Raw genomic sequence first — 18,294 nt, 5'->3', positions numbered from 1 at the left:
GCTACCCGGCCAGAGACCGGCCCACGGGCCGGGCCGTGCTCCAGCTTTTGGGCCGGCCCGGGCCCGTGCAGTGCACTGCGATAATATTACCTAATATATTAATAACAATATTGTTATTATTATTAGAATATGAATTTAAATAATATTATTAGGAGTAGTAGTTGAACTAGTAGTACTACTATTACTACAATTAGTAGTGATGTTGAAGTCAAACCTGCATTCCGTGCGTTTGCTTCAAATAATGGCGAAACGGATTTAAATAAATAGATTCCGTGCTAGAAATGCTGCTTGGCGTCAACACATGCACTCCGCGTAAACTACCGCGAACGACACAGATATTTCCAATGCCGAACGTTGCACCGCGGCACCCAAACAAGCGGCGGCCACTTCCCCGTTCAGCCCCGATTGCCACAGTCGGCGGCAAAACTACGTCTCCGCGGCACGTGGATGCCCGGCAAGGAAACCTGTCCGATCCGATTCGGGGGCAAGAGTCGCTTGCTTCGTGCCAGGATGCGAATATCACCTGACTGGCGCAACAACAAACTGGTCCCGCAGCGCATAGTTGCAGGGACAGCCGATAACGCCGGAAGCGCATATAAATAGCTAGCCAGCAGGGAGAGGCAGCAAGTTCCAAAGACGCAGCCAGACGATTCAGAGCCTCCTGTCCCCCACCTCGAATAGAACACGATGAAGTGCAACGCCGCCGCCTTGACAGTGGTCGTCCTCCTGATGCTATCTTTCTCGTCGGCACCCGTCCTGGGTCGCTGTCCCAGCAACCAGGGCGTAGGCAGTGACTGCAGCTTCAGCACTTGCACACCCAGGCAGTGCGCCCTTCGGGGTCTAGAGTGCTGCCGCAAACCCTGCGGTGGAACCTGGTGTGTCCGAGGTGAGTGCACTGGTCCCACTCACTGTCTTTTGCGCCAATCATAGGTACCCAGACATTGGAAAATTATTGTGCGTGTGTGTGTGTGTGTGTGTGTGTGTGTGTGTGTGTGTGTGTGTGTGTGTGTGTGTGTGCGCGCGCGCGCGCGCGCAAGGATGAAAGTAAAGCTGCGAATAAAAAGCACATGTAGTGGAAGCTTAAAAATTCCCGGGCCATCTCCACTAACGTGGAACCTGGGGAGGGGCGAAACGTGCAGTGTATAAGTGTATTCTTTGTGCATTGGCATTTTCGCCAACGGAGATGAAGCCGCTGGGGGGTAGAGGTATACAGCATTGCTGTAAAGGTTTCTTGTATTTGAAGCGCGAAGCTCTCTAGCGCGAGGCGTAAACGAGTGTCCCCGTATTTTTTTAGTACGCGTTCGAGAGGCGTAAACGAGTTTTTCGATATTTTAGTACCGTGACTACGTGAGACGACGATTACGATGACGACGACGACAGGAGACACGAATCAGCTGCCTGGCAGTATGATGAGGTGCAGGGAACACTACTGTCGTCGAATATATAAGGAGCACGCCAATAGACGAAATGTTTGCCGTGAGGGTTAAAGGTTCGCAGTAATCGCTACTCTAAAGACTGAAGAGCACCACGCAGTTCACCGTTAGGGCATCCAGGAAGAGTTGTTTGGGCCCGAAAAACAAAACCCGTAACACGTGTTAAAACTTCGGTACGCTAAGATCAATTTTCAAAGTTTTTTTTTTATTTTTCAGTTTCTATATTTAACTCTCAACTGCTTACTCCCCTTGGTTTGTGTGACATTGCATGCGCCGCAAGTGTAAGAAAATTTAAGTACCTGATAAACAGTGTCGTGAGCAAGAAGCTGGAATCCCTTGCGTCTGCATCTTGTCAGCTTTTCTTATCGTCTCGTCCGTTGTTTTATTCTTGGCAGTGGAAGCGACCTAAGTCTTCAACGTATGCTGAACTATATGTATGTTATCACTTTGTAATCCTAACCTTCCTCTCTTACCACCTGCGGCCTCAATGGCCTCAAAGTTATGAACCATCCCATCTGTCCAGTCGTATGTCCCCCTCAGCAATTGTTCGTTCCGTGTGCTGTAACATGCTTCGCATCCAAAGCGAGAAAAAGTCCCGGTACGTCCGGTCCTAAAGAAATGTAGACTAAGGAGGGCAATGAGAACCTAAACAGGCGCATTTCTTAGAATCGATGGAACGGCGAAGCCTATCTACAGAGTGCACTGACAGGTCTTTATCAGTTACACTTACCCCGGCAGCCATTTAACGAAATGTTGACATATTCATTCTAAGGCCCATAATTAGGCGTTCAAGTTTCATGATGCTAATTGTGCCCTCTAAGAAGGCAGTGCCGGTTGCTGTGAAGTAATATTTCAGTTGACCAGACAACCAAATGTGTGATAAAGTGCGTTGCTGCAGCAATGGAAACGGGCACCTGTAGTCAAAGCAGCCATTAAATTAGCCCAGAGTTATGTGCCGGAAAATTCCGTCCAGACGTTACTTTACCCCATTTTCACTTGTTCGGTTTTCCCGCCACGTCTAAGGATCTGTGCTAACACCGGATTGGAGGAGAACTCTTTTACCAAAAACGCCACCTTTTCTCTTTCTTCACCCGCAGGTGTTCGGGGCTAGTTCAAGCTTCGAACCTGATTGTGCCGCCGCATTCTCGAAAGTCAACCTATACGCTCCACCGGAATGTTCAACAGGGATGCCTGGATCCTACATCGACGTCGTCTGCAATAAACACCAAAGCTTACAGTGTGTTGCTTCTTGCCTGATGCTCAGCTTGTTCCACTATCCCTCTAGACGGCCAGAGTGGTCGAGTTTGTGCTGTGCTGAGCCACAAACATCACTGGTGCGATATTTTACTTTAATATTACCTGACACTGTGTCACCCAGATATCACAATTTCGTTGAAAGTTTTGCTTAAATATTTTCTACTGTATACGATAAGTAGAAAATATTTAAACCAAACTTACTATTTAAACCACGAGCGATCGAACATGTGTGTACACGCGCATTTTATGCTTTTTCTCGTATTTTTATGAGTTCTGCACAAGCCAGGGGACAGCCCAAAAGTTCAATTCATGTTCCTCCAGTGTTCGTACATCGTGTAAAAAAAGATGCAAAGGTGGCGCGGGTGACGCGCGATTTACGGCGGCTTCAGTTTTTTTTCAACTTTGGAGCTTTGCGCACGTGTAATTGTTCTGACTAAAATTTGTTTGAGAACAAAAACTAAACCAAAATATAAAGCAGTTCAAAACAGACGTTGCGTCCTGACGTGAACAAAAATACAGAAAAAAAAATCGTGAAATCGGACCAGACACTACATTGTCAATCGTTTTGACGCCCTTTATCTCCGTATCTGCAATAGAAAAAAACTTGTAAGTGATAAGTAATGTCGGCCACATATTTCTAGACATCCCTGTAAAATATCACCTGTCTAGAAAAATATAAAAACCCACAAAAACAGATTGACTGATGTGCTTTTTCTAAAACTGCGTAACTTTAAACATAAAAAACCCGCTCTATAAAACTAAAAAACAAAACAGAAAAGTTTCATCTACGTTTAGCTCTTAATATGTAATACGCGAAAGCATTACTTCGACGCCGAAAGAGCGCTTTAGAACGGAGTTGCTGCGTCTAAGGCTGGCCTCAACGGGTTTAAATCGGCCTGGTACAGGAAAGACAGACGCCATCTACGCTTGTGTGGCTTAAGATGTGGGCGTGAAAGGTTGCGGCTGCTTGGTGTTGGTCAGTTTCTGCGAGAATGCGACACTGTCAGTGCTTCAAAGTGCTCATTCCCTCATGCCTTGGCCTATCTGAACATTTTGGTTTTTGCTTAGAGAGCGATATGAAGAGAATACATTTGTTCAGTAAGAAGTAGCGGGCGTTCGGGCAGAGGGGAACCAGGAGTCCATAGCCCCGGGTGCAGCGGCTCGTACCCTACAGGGTCGTGGTTTAGGCCTGTTGGTGATGCAGAATGGGAACTCAAAGCGCAAATCAGAATGGTTGTCTCTTTTTTTTGTCTGTCTAATTTGCGCTTTCAGTTCCCATCGTACCGTATACCTTCTCAATCAGCTAATGGTGATCTCGAGGTGACGAGCTGGTCAAAGCTTCCTCTCATTTCTTCACAAGACTGGAATATGTAACGTTAAAGTTGTTCTTCCCTGAGCGTATACCCTTGGGCATTCTTAGGTTGCGTGGGAGAGAGTGCATGTTATTCGCATTTAGCACAGCCTTCAGTAAACGTCGGATGTTTCGTACCAAACAACTTCGTCCATCTAGAATTGTGAATATAGATCGGTTTGTATCCCGCACAGAGTTTGCGATCCTTCAACCTTAGGAGCCCTTGTAATACGCGAAAATCGTGTTCCAGCGAGGGGAATGCGGCAGTCGTGGCCGCAAGGAGCACGCTATGCGAGTTTACGTGCTTCTTGGACAGCAGCCCCGATCCCTTCCAGACCCTTGCGTTAGGTGTCTATGTAATTTGCACTTCCTTCATTGTGTAGTGGAAGATTTTTTTCGAAGAGTTAAAGTATTCCGTTTTTAATGATGTTTGCAATGCTGTAATGAGAGTCTCCGATGGTGTTCGTGCTTCTATTTCATAGTTTCGCTAGTTGCATTCCCAATAGGATGGCTACAATTCCCACTTCTTTCGTTCTGGTGTGGGGGAAGGTCATGCAGTCAGAAAGATATCGAGGCCTTAAGATCAGGCCCGTGCAGTGCTCTAGTACCGACACCTTGGGATGAAACTTTATTTTGAGGAAAGAATAAAAGAATTAGGGCCTAGGGCCTCACTGCGTAACTGGCGAAGTCTGCAAACGCTCACTAGCAATTTTAACGAATATTTTTCTCCTCACTTAAGCAAACTAGGGTGTGCCGTATAATGCAGTAGCTAATGCCACTATCACAAATGTTGGCAATAAGTTTTTCACGACATATTATACGGCTTTGAGTAAACCAGGAAGAGCAGCGTGAATATGCTCTTTGCATTTTATGGTCACGGTAAAGTGCTGAACTGAAGTCCGAAGTGCTGAAAAGTTTCAAAAAGCTGTGTTGTAGGCGAGAGGCGCCTACAAAAAAAAAAAAGCATATTGCTGTTGTCCGTAAAAACGAAAATTTTTTCTTACTTTATTCGACCATGTTTCTGCGAGATTATATGTTCGGAAGTTTTGTAGACTGCGCGTGTGACAGAAACAGACCGGTACTTGTCAATTTCTAACTCGTATAAACATTCACGTTCAGTACAGACGCCTGCGGTACTCGGCATACGTAACAGGCACAGTAAAGTAAGTTGGAAGGAGTTTTTTTTATATCAGTGCTCGCTCGAAACTCAAATAAAATGATGGTTGAGGACCCACTTCAAACACGTTACCGTGGTGGCGTTATCGATGGAGAAGGAATAAATTATTTCGCTGCTGCTGAACTTCGACACAGAGAGAGAGAGAGAGAGAGAGAGAGAGAGAGAGAGAGAGAGAGAGAGAGAGAGAGAGAGAAAATCGGATAAGATTCGAGAACATAACAAACAACGGCCGGCTGCAAAGGGCGGTCGTTTATTAAACACGCACTGCTATGGAAGATACTTGTTCAGAATTTATATATATATATATATATATATATATATATATATATATATATATATATATATATATATATGGAGAGAGAGAGAGCTTATCACTCCGGATGATTACTCTGCCGGTGTTTTGAGTGGTAGTCAGCCCCAACTCAGAAAGAAGCAAAATGTGGCCAGTTATAGCGTTTATTGCATGCGCAGCGATCTAGGAACCATGCATCCATGTGGTACATTCCGGTGGGGTGTATAGGTGGGCGTCCAAGAATGAGGGCAGCACAGCCAGGTTCCAAGCTTGAACTAGCCCCGAACACCTGCACATGAAAAAATTGAATAGGTAACGTCATTTGTCATCAAAGCATTCCCGTCCAATGCGGTATAAGCACAGATCTATGGATGTGGCGCGAAAATCAAACAATAAAAAGGGAGAACCTGGAAAGGGTTTCGCTGTTGCAACGGCGGTCATTTTGGTGTTTTTCAGTGTTGCGGGATCGTGGCATCTACGGCTCTACGGCCTCACCGGTAACTTCCACCGGGTCGTCTGTTAACAAAACTACCGAAGACGCAGCAAAACGGCATCTTCAGACACTTCTGCTGCTGAAGTGCTGCTACACGCGTTATCTTTGATTCGCGTCGCAACGACGTCAGTCGCACGCAGCCACAGAGCAGGGAGGACAAGGTAAGACTACCAGAGTAAGACTGAAGCGCATAAACAACAAAAATGGTGGCGCCTATATGAACTGACGTCGCAGTGTAAACAAATGTCACGTGATGCGAACTGACCAATGAACATGCCGGATGCACGGAACAATATGATAAAAGAGTGCCGATACTCTGTAACCTTATCTAGTGATACTAGTCTTAACTGTATTGGCCGGGCTTACTTAATCGCTGTCAACTGAAGGTCGCACGTTTACAGTGTTCGAGCAGCCGAGCACTTGTATCAAGTATTGCCTGCCTGCTCGCCTAAACTGGTTTCATAGCAACCAGCACTGATTTGTTAGATGGTAGGCTTAGCATAAAAGCTCTAAAGCGTAATTATGAGCGTCAGAACGCAAATTTCAACATTCTGTTAAATGACTGGCGTGGCTCGTGTAACTGATGAAGATCTGGCATTACACTCTGGAGATGAATCTGCGCCATGCCATCTGTCCTGCTGGCAACCAACTACGCGTCCAAATTCTGCGGTCATCTCGCCTGGGCCCCCGAAGAGGATCAAGTGAGGCCCCAGTACTGCGCTGCACGTGTGCGTGCGAAATTCTTTGGTTGTCGTTTAAGTTTCCCGAACCGCTTCAACCATGTCGAAATGGAGCAGTTGGATAGACGCCGGCTTCATAACGCGGGGGAGCCAGGGTTTGTTCCGGTCACGGGGAGAGTTTTTTTCGTTTTAACGCGCTAGCGATATTAGGCTCATTTTTCGATGTCGCCGTGGCCTGCCAGTCGTCCACTATCAGCCGTGTTCATCAAGCGTCTGCGGAAGTACGTCATCAGTTCTAACAGGAAACTACGACTGAGGCAGACAGATACGAGGGCTTGCCAGAATTGGGAATTCCGAGCAGCGGCAGTTAGATTGTGGAAAGTCAGACAGCGTTCGCATCGATCTATACGGGCCACTGCATTCTACTGCTTCCGGCAACAGATGGGTAACTGTTGCCGTTGACCACCTGACAAGGTATGCTGAAACTATGGAAAAATATGGAAAGCGTCTCCGCATGCTATGCTTAGGAACACCCCCCTCCCCCATGCCCCGCGGGACTGTCATCGCTTAAGAATCGCAAACTCTGCTCAGGATACAAACCAACACATATATCCACAAATCTAGATGGATGAAGGTTTGGTAGAAAATATTCGACATTAACATGTACAAGTCTGCTAAATACGGGCAAACACCCCCTCTCTTCTGCGAAGCCCGGTCATATCCAAGGATATGCTCACGGGTGAACAGCTCAAACATATCCAACTTGTATCGACATATGATAGGCTGCCTTGACCAGCTTGTTACCTCAACATCAGCGTGAGCGGATTCCGGGCCCTGGAATTTTAGTTCAACCCACAGGGGACATCTTCTCATCCCCTTTTACCAAACTTTTAATTAATCTTATTCGTCAAAATACCCAAATGTTCAGTCAGGCCACCACAACAAACACTTCTAAACTTTGACACACTATCTTTTCTTTTTCTCAAACAGACCAGCATCCCGCAGACGCAACATTTCGCGCCCATATCCTAAGCCACGCAGGCGTAGATTTCCTCTGAGCTTCCTATGCCGTGGTGATTAAGACCATTGCGGCTAGCCTAGCTCTCGTCGCTGAACTTCAGTACTTGAAAAGCTTAAATGGTAAACGCAGCAACTCCGTTCGAAAATGCTCCCTCGACGCCGAAGTAACGCTAGCGCGTCATACATATTAATACCTAAACGTAGACGTCATCTGCAACTTTTCTTTCGCTTCGGCGTTTTCGCGTTACAGACGTAATCATAACAACACAAAAACTTCGCTTCAAAATAAATTTCCTTTGTCTGGCTACCTATGATTGGCGCGAAAGACAGTGAGTGGGACCAGTGCACTCACCTCGGACACACCACGTTCCACCGCAAGGTTTGGGGCAGCACTCGAGACCCCGAAGGGCGCACTGCCTGGGTGTGCAAGTGCTGAAGCTGCAGTCACTGAATACACCCTGGTTGCTGGGACAGCGACCCTGGACGGGTGCCGCCGAGAAGGACAGCATCAGGAGGACGACCACAGTCAAGGCGGCAGCGTTGCACTTCATCGTGTTCTGTATGAAGTGGGGATCAGGTAGCTCTGAATCGTCTGGCTGCGTCTTTGGAACTTGCTGCCCGTCTCTGCTGGCTAGCTATTTATATGCGCTTTCGGCCTTATCAGTTGGAACTGCAACGATGCGCTGTGGGGCCCGTTTGCTGTTGCCTCAATCAGGTGATACTCGCGAATCAAGCTGCTCTTGCCCCTGAATCGGATCAGACAGGTTTCCTTGCCGGGCATTCACGTGCCCGGAGATATCGTTTTGCCGCAGACGGTGGCAATCGGGGCTGAACGGGGAAGTGGCCGCTTGTTTGGGTGCCGCGGTGCAACCGGTGCAACGTTCGGCATTGGCAACGTCTGTCACGTTCGCGGGAGTTTACACGGAGCGCACGTGTCGACGCCAAGCAGCTTTTCTCGCACGCAAGCCGTATCTACAAATCGGTTTTCGTGTTTGTTGAAAGCAAACAGCGGGGGCAAAGTTTTACTTTAAAATTACTGCCATTAATACAACTACAGGTTTTCCCTCTAAATTTAATCCAGTCGCCACAATTTAATCCAGGCCCCAGCGAGTTTAATCCAAGCGCCATCTAATTTAATGCAGACACCATGTAATTTAATCCAGGTGCCAGCGAATTTAATCCAAGTGCCTACCAATTTAATGCCTTCGTCAGCCAAATTAATCCAGCTTTTTGAAAAATTTCAGGAGTGTTTTGTGCGAAATTAGGCGCAGCTCTGCGGACTTTTTTGCCCGTGGTCTAGTGAGAACGCGGTGTTTCTTGATACCGAAGAACCGCGCAGACTGGTCGCCCAGGCGGTAGGCATGCTCGGCCTGTAGCCTCGGCCGAATAAAGGCGTTTTCTACTCTCTCTACTGTGCGAAATATTATGTGCGCGCAGCTTAATAGACATATACCCGCAGACAAGGAGAGTGGTCTCATTTGATCCGTTGGTGCCGTGTGCTGATCGTCTGCGAGATCGTCAGAAGTATCGCCTGCTCGCGTTTTGTTACGCCAGCTGATTTGTTAGCGTATTGTTACGAGAGCAGACGACACTTCGTCGCGAGCAAACAATATTTCTCACGATCTCGCACACGATATTATAATCTGTAAATAATGCTTAACACTGCAGAAAAGCATTCAGTAATTGAAAATCAGAATGCAAATGGCATTTAAGTAATGTGCTTTTATCAAAGGAGCTTCTGAAGGCATTGTTACGCGAAGCAGACGATATGTCTGACGTGAGTTATGGACGGCGCTCTCGCAGACGATCAGTTCACGTCAACACGCGGCACCGACGGTCTGCGCGTGTTAGTAAATGTACATTCAGCTGGGCGCCGCATAAGCTATTTTGCATATAATGGCTCAAGAAACGCCACGCCACACCACGCGCAACAAAGTCCGCATACACAAAATACTCCAGAACATTCTTCTGATAGCTGGAATATTTTGGTTGGCGAAGGGATGGATTAAACTGGCTGGCGTCTGGATTGAACTGTATGGCGATTGGATTAAATTGAGCGGGAAAACCTGTAGTACTACTACTACTGGTACTAATAATAATTACCCTACAATTGTGAATATAAAATGCTGTCTCCATTCAGAAAGAGCATGACAAATTCAGTTTCTACGCTTTGCGTTGCGTGGACTCATATCTAACTACGGACTTAATCCTTAGATAACGTCAAAAATATTTTTTTTCTTCAGCGGGTGTTCTCACAGAGGTATGAACAAAATTTGTTTTTCTTGAGAGTTGACGGCGGCCACGCCTATTGAAAATTCTGCATAAATTCAAAGAATTTTCTACTAATGCGTAGCATTCTTATGCAGCTTGTCTTGAGTGTGAGTTTTTCCCCCGCCATTTTTTTTTGTTTTTCTAATTCTGCCGGACCAATTATCGCCATTTACGGTATTATAACGATTAGAAGTTGAACTTTCGCGATATCTGCATCATCATCCATGCGTTATACGTTTTGCCTATTTCGGTATTTTTTAAATATTTTTCTTATTTTTGAGTTTTTCAAAATTTCGTTCGACCAATTATGTCCATTTACGCTATTATAACGGCTACCGGAAGAACTTTCGCGAAATCTGCATTATTGTGGAAATTGCATGCGGTATACGTTTTGACATACTCCATATTTTTAAGTATTTTTCTTATTCTTTTAGTTTTTAAAAAGTTTGTTCGACGAATTATCTCAATTTATGATATTATAACGATTACGTTTGGAGCTTTCCCTAAATCTGCATTATTGTGGAAATGAAGGCCGTTACGCGGTGCGCCATTTTCCGTAATTATTTTTTATTTTTCTTATTTTCAAAATTGCGTCCTACCAATTATCTCAATTTACGCTAATACAACGATTACAGGTGTAACTTTCGCGATATCTGCATTATTGGGGAAATTTATGGCGTTTCACGTTTCGCCTTTGGCTAATTAGGAAGAGCTTGGGCGGAGCAATTGCCGGCATATCCAGCCAGGCTAACACCGCCTGATCTCGCAACAACAATCACCACCACCACAGGGCGTTTCACGTTTCGCCATTTTACGTAATTTTTTTAATATGTTTTTTTTTTTAGTTTTTAGTTTTTCAAAATATCGTGCGACCAGGTATCTCCATTTGCGCCATTATAACGATTACAGGTGGAACTTCCGCGATATCTGCATTTTTGTGGAAATTCAGGGCGTTACACGGTCCTGGCTGTGGGGGTACTCGGCAAGAATGCTACGCATCAATAAACATGCATGTAATGGACCTCGAGGTCCTCCAGCTGCAAAGCCGTCGTAAGAGTGCGGAGAGCACACGTTTAGAAAGAATGGGGGCTTTAATGGAACTGGCTTCGGGTGCAGCGCGAGCGTGTGCCATCGCTCGGTTGGTGTTGATGGAACTGATGATGATGCAGCGTCGTCTGCTACAGCGCAGAAAAAGAAGTTCTAGCAATGCATACATACACCCACACACATTTATTTTGGCTCAAATTAACTAGCGAATAGTGCTTATGGATAACTAATCTACTCAAAAACAATGCACAAGCGGTGAGTCGTAAAAAGCTCGCGGTCTGAGCAATGTATTGATCTTTAAAATGGTGCCTATTAAAAATAATCCACTCAACATGCACGTCCAAGTAATGAGACGTATAACACTAAGTACACATTATGTTTTAAATTCTTGAGACTTTAGTTAATAGCACACTCACTGCGACATTCAACGCGGGAGGAGTTGTATACCACGCCTCGCGCATTAAAGACGCGTGGAGCCTGGCGAGTTTCAGGGACATGAGAATCATATGAAACCCTAGCCACATGATCTTCGTTTACAAATGAACACAAAAGGCTCAGAGGGCTCAGGGGATAACCGGACGTTTCAATTTGGCTACGGCGTATTCGGTGGCGGCGTCTAAATTTCTCGTCGCTCGGTGACTGTTTATGAGGCGGAGGGGAAATGCAAAACTGCCCGTTCCTTAAAAGACGCCAGTGCACTTTTAAGGTCTTTTCGTGGCCTAAATTAATTGCGTAGCCTTCGGTGTGAGGCATTTAATTGAGCGCATGTATAGTTTAGGGGCGCAAAACTTCGTTTTGAAAGTTGAGAATGATAGGCGGGACAACGCGGCTTTGAAATGGCAACATAGACTAATCGCTTCGGGGTTATGCAAGAACCGCCTAGTTATCTTCTAGGCGGCATACCCGACGGAAAAAGAACGTTTGCTTTCATTGCGCCATGTTAAATTTTAGACGTCAAAAGTAAAAAAAGAACGCTTTGAAATATGAGAACGGCCAACATTTCGCAGTGGCTGTGGCGTTGTGCTGCTGAAAACGAGGGCTCGGTTTCGATTCCCGGCGGCGGCGGCCGCTTCTCTGTTGGAGGCGAAAAGCAAAAACGCCCGTGTGCTTGAGATTTCGGGGCACGTTAAAGATCACCTGGTGGTCAAAATTAATCCGAAGCCCTCCTCTACAGCGCGCCTCATCGCCTGTGTAGCGTCGGTGCGTTCAATCAATCAATCAATCAATCAATCAATCAATCAATCAATCAATCAATCAATCAATCAATCAATCAATCAATCAATCAATCAATCGGTCAATCAATCGGTCAATCGGTCAATCAATCAATCAGCAAACAACATTTACAAAAACAAAAACTGGGGACAAATGGCTGTTTCCATGGCAATATGAAAAGACCTGTACTGATTTCCAGTTGGCCTAGTTATTGCTGCACTCTTGGGGCATTTTTAGGTTAATTTGTCACTTTCAGATTTGGGATGTTTCTGGCGTATCTTTTTTAGAAGGATTTTGGAATGTTCGAAAACAGACTGCAAAAGTCTCAGAGTTAAAGCCATCGAGAGGAATGTGTGTTTCCACGAGGCACAGGGAGGAAGGTTCTAAACGTTTCACAAGAAAAAGACGCCCCCTTCATTTCCTCACCTATTGGATGTTTTGTAAGGAGTATTGCCGACAGTATACGCATGCATTTCGCAATGAATCGCAATCGTGGATCTCCAGTCAGCATTTTCTTCCTCCAGGCAAGTCCTGTAGCTGGCATGCTCTTTCCTATATTTATTTTTGTTCTTGCAGTTTGGTTTATTAAAACCACGGTCGTTTGAGTTTATTTTTATTTCTCGACTTTTTTTGTACGCGTGATTTCTTGGTGGGTTGTGGGTGTACAAGTGCTCTGCAGGACCTGGTGGTATTGACGATCCTATTAAGTCACGGGTACACGTTGATTGCTTTGGTGGCCATTACAGTTCCCGAAAAGGAACATACCAGATAGAAATCTGATACGGGTATATTCAACTATTTGATGAAGGGTGTAATATAGGGTTGCTACTACGGGAAGCAAAACGAGTGTTTTGATCGTTGCATATCTCGGTGGCAAATAATAAGGAAGCAGAATCGGGTAACGATGCAAAAACGGTTGTTAAAAACTATGAGAGCGGAATAATTAATGAATTAAATTGAATTATTTTCAACTGCCTTTAGATCCCCTGAAGGGCTTTACATAACGGGTAAGAACACCAAGCATGTGAAAACACAAAGCAAAGCCATAAGAACCAGATAACGAACGAAACATAGCTGAGAAAAAATAATTGAAAACCTTAATCGCAGCAATATTAGACGGTTCCTCCCTCGACAGTTTGATTGGAAGGAGAGGAGGGAAAATTTTGTACATGTTTGAACCCGACATATATTTTGAAAAATATGGTCCCTGAGGGGCGGAGTTCATTTAACAGGTGGGCGTACTTGATGTGAAAGGGGCATGGGCTACGGCAAAGGTTAAAATGTACTGAAGTAGTGACATGACTCGCCGATTCCGTAACGTTTTGTAGCGTAAGCTACATTGGCCGAGGTTGAGCAGTTTCGCGTGGACCCTGAAGGGCCGTGCTGCGCATGCGTGGCGAGCATTGGATTGTATTGGATTGGATTGGAAATTCAATCCAATTGGAGTGCGGGTGTGTAGAGAATTGGGTATGTAGAGCACGCGCCGGTGCACTGGCGCCGGCGCGTGCCCAGCTATGCGCCTCCGTAGCGCAGTAGCCAAGTCTGACGCTGCGCCGTAGCCGCTTCATAACCGTTTTACGTAGCTCCTGGAGAGTCGTGCTGCGCATGCGCGAGGAGCAGTGTCTGAACTGGACCGGACCGGACCGGACCGGACCGGACCGGACCGGACTGGACTGAACTGGACTGGACTGGACTGGACTGGACTGGACTGGACTGGACTGGATTGGATTGCATTGGATTGGATTGCTGAACCTTAGCTCACGCTACGTATATCCTGGCATAGCCGAGCTAAGCCACCGCTAATTTTTTTTTTTTTAAATTCGGGTCGTTTCCAGTTTCAGTAATGCTGTACCGCGAGTGTAATTTTTGAAGACAAAATGAAGTCCTCGGTTTTATGTAGACTCGATAGATCGCATGGTGGCTTTTTTATGTTGAGTCCAGATGACAGAAGCGTGTTCCGATTGAGGTCTGACGAAAATAGTGTGCTTGAATACATCTTGACGCCGTGTACAAGCCAGCAAAACCAAGACTTTTGCTGGTCTTTAAGGAAATATGCTGTAAACGCAGGTTCCATTAGAGGTGAGATGAAAGAATTACGCCGGTATTTTTTCGATGCACCTGTTTGATGAGGCTGGGGCGAATTGTATATAGCTAAGGTTGGAAGCAGGCGACTGTTACAGAATGGTATGGCCTTTGTTTTACTGACATGAATTTTTGTGAGACGTTTTTGTCACCCCTTTGCTAGGGTGCAAAGGGCTTCTTCTAATAAAAGACAGTCCTCAGTGTTCTTGATAAACTATAGTGATCGGTATAAAGACAAATATTTGATGAAATGAAATGATCGTTGATGCACAAACGAAAAAAAATAGGTCCTAAGACGGTGCCTCAGGCACGCTTAATCTAACAGCAATTGATGATTACGTAGCGCTGTGTATAATTACAAACTAGTGTGTGTTCGTGGAAATTCCAAAATACAAGTGATCATATCACATGCAGTCGAAAATATTAAAACAAAAAATTCAATACAAATAAAATATCTAGGTGCACATTATTAGCTAATGTTAAGTTGAAATATCGCATCAATGATATTTGTGGCGGAGCTCAGCGCAAACTCGAATTGTTAAGGAGGGAGTGAAAACATGCTATTCTGGATGTCAAGTTGAAGGCGTATATATTAAGTGTCACCTTCTCTGGAGGATGCAAGCCTGGCTTCTTACCTCTAGATACCAACAATATATTTAAATTGCCCGCCATGAAGACAAAATACGTTTGTTACATTTAAAATACTGCTTTGTCCGGATAACAATGATACCAATTTCATCGCAAGCTTCCAACAAATGGAAATATTAAAGAAAACTCGTGAAGCAGTGGCGGTACCTTAGCCACTGTCCAGCAATTATTCTATGACGTCACAGAATCTTGTTTGTGCCATTGGCGGCCGTTGACCTAAACCACCGCTAAGACACATGAGTGGGCGATTGTAGTGGTGCCTCTAGTTCTGTTTGATCGCATCACTTGAATGCTAACGTGCAGTTAACACACTGACAAATATGTTTTTAGTGCTGGCCCATATGACGTCACTCCTTCCCATAACACGTCACTGTAGCGCGAAATTTGAAAGTTTTTAAATACATCTTGCGTGTTTCGGTTCACAAACGTCTTTAGTGGCTAGAATAAAGCAGAGTGAGGTACTGAAGCCTAGTAGTTTCAAATTAAACAAAGATGTGTTTTGTCTTCATGGCTCCTTTAAAAAGTTTGAGACAGCAACGACCGGTTGCGATGTTTATTTGTTCTCAATAAAACGGAACGCAACCGTACAAAGAAGAACTTGACAGAGCACGCCTACCACAGTGAGCCACACCTAAAAACATTACAGGATATTTTTATCAACCTAACAATGACTTATTTATTCTTGAGCCCAATCTGTACCTTCCCCCACTTGGCATATCATATCACCCCGTATGAAGCACCCCTACGCAGCCGCAGCATACACGTCAAGAAATGTATTTATATAACCATTTTTGTTTTAAAAAGGAGTCCATTGTACCACGTTTACTCATTGAACTCAGCCGATTCTTTTGGAGGGTTGGTTACGTGGAATCCCCGTTTTGTTAGTTAACTTTGTATTTTATTCTTCTCCTTTTGTTTATAGCGGTCTAGTAGAATTGTGAAAGTCACTTAAAACTCCCTACATATGTTATGTGCGAAACCATGTGTTGACGTCGGTATGTTTACGTCAGAGCATGTCTGAGATTTGTGGATGTGTTTTTCAATGTCGCAGCCAAATGGGAATGAATGTCACAGCTGTAAGCTTCAGACAGCAGCTGCCATCATGATTGGCCGGTCCCCTCGAGTGGGTATGTGAGAATTTCGTTAGACTAATATTCATCCTTGACGTACGCACGTTAGGCAACCTCAACGTTCGGTTAAACGATGAGCCAAGCAACGTCAAACTCAAGACACGACAAGCTGCGGGTATACCGGTTGACGACGTTAAACATGAAGGCGTAACGTTAATTCTAATGTCGTATGTTAAGTTGAGCCTTACGACGTGCCAGGCTACATTTATACTCATTGTACGTCGAGCTACGGTTATCGGTTGACAACAGCCCAATTTCTTGTCTCCCCCCCCCCCCCTTTTCTGTGTAAGCCAGCGTCGACAGCATCTAAATTTTAAACATCTTATTTACGTTTGACGTGCTTACGCCGCAAACTGGCTTTGAGGCGCGAACTCTAGCGAAGTTCGCGAAAAAAATTACAATGCAATTAAACGCTTTTAACTTGCAGCAAACGCACGCGTGCTTTCGTAGTTCACCTCCATCATATATACCATAGAATTTCATACTAAAATATACGTGAGGGAAATCTGGTTTCACTGTCTAGGGGAGCCGCGCTTCAGCGAGTGTTCCTTCGTATACCGGGCAGGCACGTTCCACTTGTCCTTGGCATGGCTCATGAACAGCTGAAAAGTTGACTCTGGCTGCGAAAAAGCAACAATATTACTGTAGAAGCTTCATCAAATTTGTTTTGTTATTATAAAATGGAACCTCCGAAAAGATTAATTGGTCAGTGATTATGTAGAAGCTTCAGGCACGATGAGCAAGAAAAAAATATTACCCTTTTTCGTTGATTTTGGCTTGGGGTCAAAAAAGAAGCCGTATGGCTGGCTAAGCAAAGTAGGCGAAGAACATGGAGGAAGCCGCCCACGGCGGCCCGCGACTGCAGTGACAGTTTTCCCTCTAGTATATATTAGTATGAAACTCTTTTGATACAGGGTGTTGCGACGATAATTGGAACACTTATTTTCCTAAGCGAACCGCCGCTCTGCTCGCGTTCAAACTTCACACGAAGGTCGCATTTTGTGGTCTATTTTGTTTGACACCGGGAACAACGACGGTACTTACCTGTTTATCATGAAAATAAATAAAAACAATTTTCGCCTATGGGAAAATGGCGGCGATTTGGACGTGCGAGCCCGAAAACAGGGTTTTCTGATCTTCTGCTAGCTCATTCCTAGGTGCATGTTCTGATCGTCTGCTGCACCATTTGGCTCCTTCCTACCGTGAATTCCGAATGTGAATTTCGCTCTGCATACCCAAGGTGGTTCCGTCGTTCCAACATTATTACTTGCGCTGGCTCGCACGTCCAAATCAGCCGCCATTTTCCCATAGGCGAAAATCGTTTTTATTTATTTTCAGGATAAACAGGTAAGTACCGTCGTTGTTCCCGGTGTCAAACAAAATAGACCACAAAATGCGACCTTCGTGTGAAGTTTGAGCGCGAACAGAGTGGCGGTTCGCTCAGGAAATTTTTTTTAAAGTGTTCCAATTATCGCCGCAACACCATGTATATGCCACGGCCGGGAACCGAACCTGTGACATCGCGTTAAGAAATCAATGGGATACCCCACGCGTTGCGTTATCGGTCCACGAGAAAGGCAACATCGCGCACAATGCGAGCAGCCGTAGGAGAGCTAAACAAAAGCCGCGAACAAACAACATTGTTCTAACCCATCGCTTCGACGGCTCTCAAAGGCACAACATCGCGCTGCGCGCGTGCCAACCCAACGGGTTCGTTTGTCAGCTCAAACCAGCAATCGGAAACACTCATGGTTGCAAGCACGGGCGAATGAGAAGACTTATCAAAGTGGATACACAGGAAATGGCGCGTTGAAAGCTCGACAGCGGCCGAACCTGCGAATCGATATTAATAAAACATCTATATCGTCAACACCGATTATTCGTCACACACTCATTATTACCACGCGCGCGCACGCGCGCTGTTGCTAGCGCTTGGAAATCGGCTCTCGCTTATCTGAGGTTCGTCGAAAGAAACTCGTAAGCATCAGTGCAGGAAGCGCCTTGACTCGCGCATAGAAAAGCCCCGCGATTGCTAAAGCGACAGCCTTCGATTTCTGCCGCGTCGCCAACGATACGAGGCCTCGCGGGCTCGCAGGGCGAACACAAAGGGCGCCGGAAGAAGGGTCGCCTTGACACCGCGGCTCGCCCGTGTACGAGGTGCGCGACGATTGTCTGGACCAACTGGGTTGGCCGACTGTGCG

At 45.5% G+C, this 18,294-nt stretch overlaps 1 protein-coding gene and 1 long non-coding RNA gene across 2 annotated transcripts; one reads left to right on the top strand and one right to left on the bottom strand.

Annotated features, from left to right (window-relative positions):
- Positions 1-564: 564 nt before the first annotated feature.
- Positions 565-2,670, top strand: LOC144180323 (uncharacterized). Its single transcript, XM_077708695.1, has 2 exons — positions 565-886; positions 2,531-2,670. The coding sequence occupies exons 1-2, from the start codon at positions 688-690 to the stop codon at positions 2,542-2,544; spliced, it is 213 nt and encodes a 70-aa protein (XP_077564821.1). The 5' UTR covers positions 565-687; the 3' UTR covers positions 2,545-2,670.
- Positions 2,671-5,658: 2,988 nt separating this feature from the next.
- Positions 5,659-8,447, bottom strand: LOC144180322 (uncharacterized). Its single transcript, XR_013324372.1, has 2 exons — positions 8,056-8,447; positions 5,659-5,799 (listed from the first exon to the last, which is right to left on the bottom strand). It is a non-coding gene; the product is annotated as an uncharacterized LOC144180322 (long non-coding RNA).
- Positions 8,448-18,294: the final 9,847 nt, after the last annotated feature.

Source organism: Haemaphysalis longicornis, unplaced genomic scaffold (assembly GCF_048455015.1).
Source record: "Haemaphysalis longicornis isolate Haplotype H1 unplaced genomic scaffold, Haemaphysalis longicornis Haplotype H1 scaffold_4, whole genome shotgun sequence".
Taxonomy (NCBI): domain Eukaryota; kingdom Metazoa; phylum Arthropoda; class Arachnida; order Ixodida; family Ixodidae; genus Haemaphysalis; species Haemaphysalis longicornis.
Note: the sequence above shows the minus strand (reverse complement) of the source record. Positions and strands in the feature narration are given on the sequence as shown.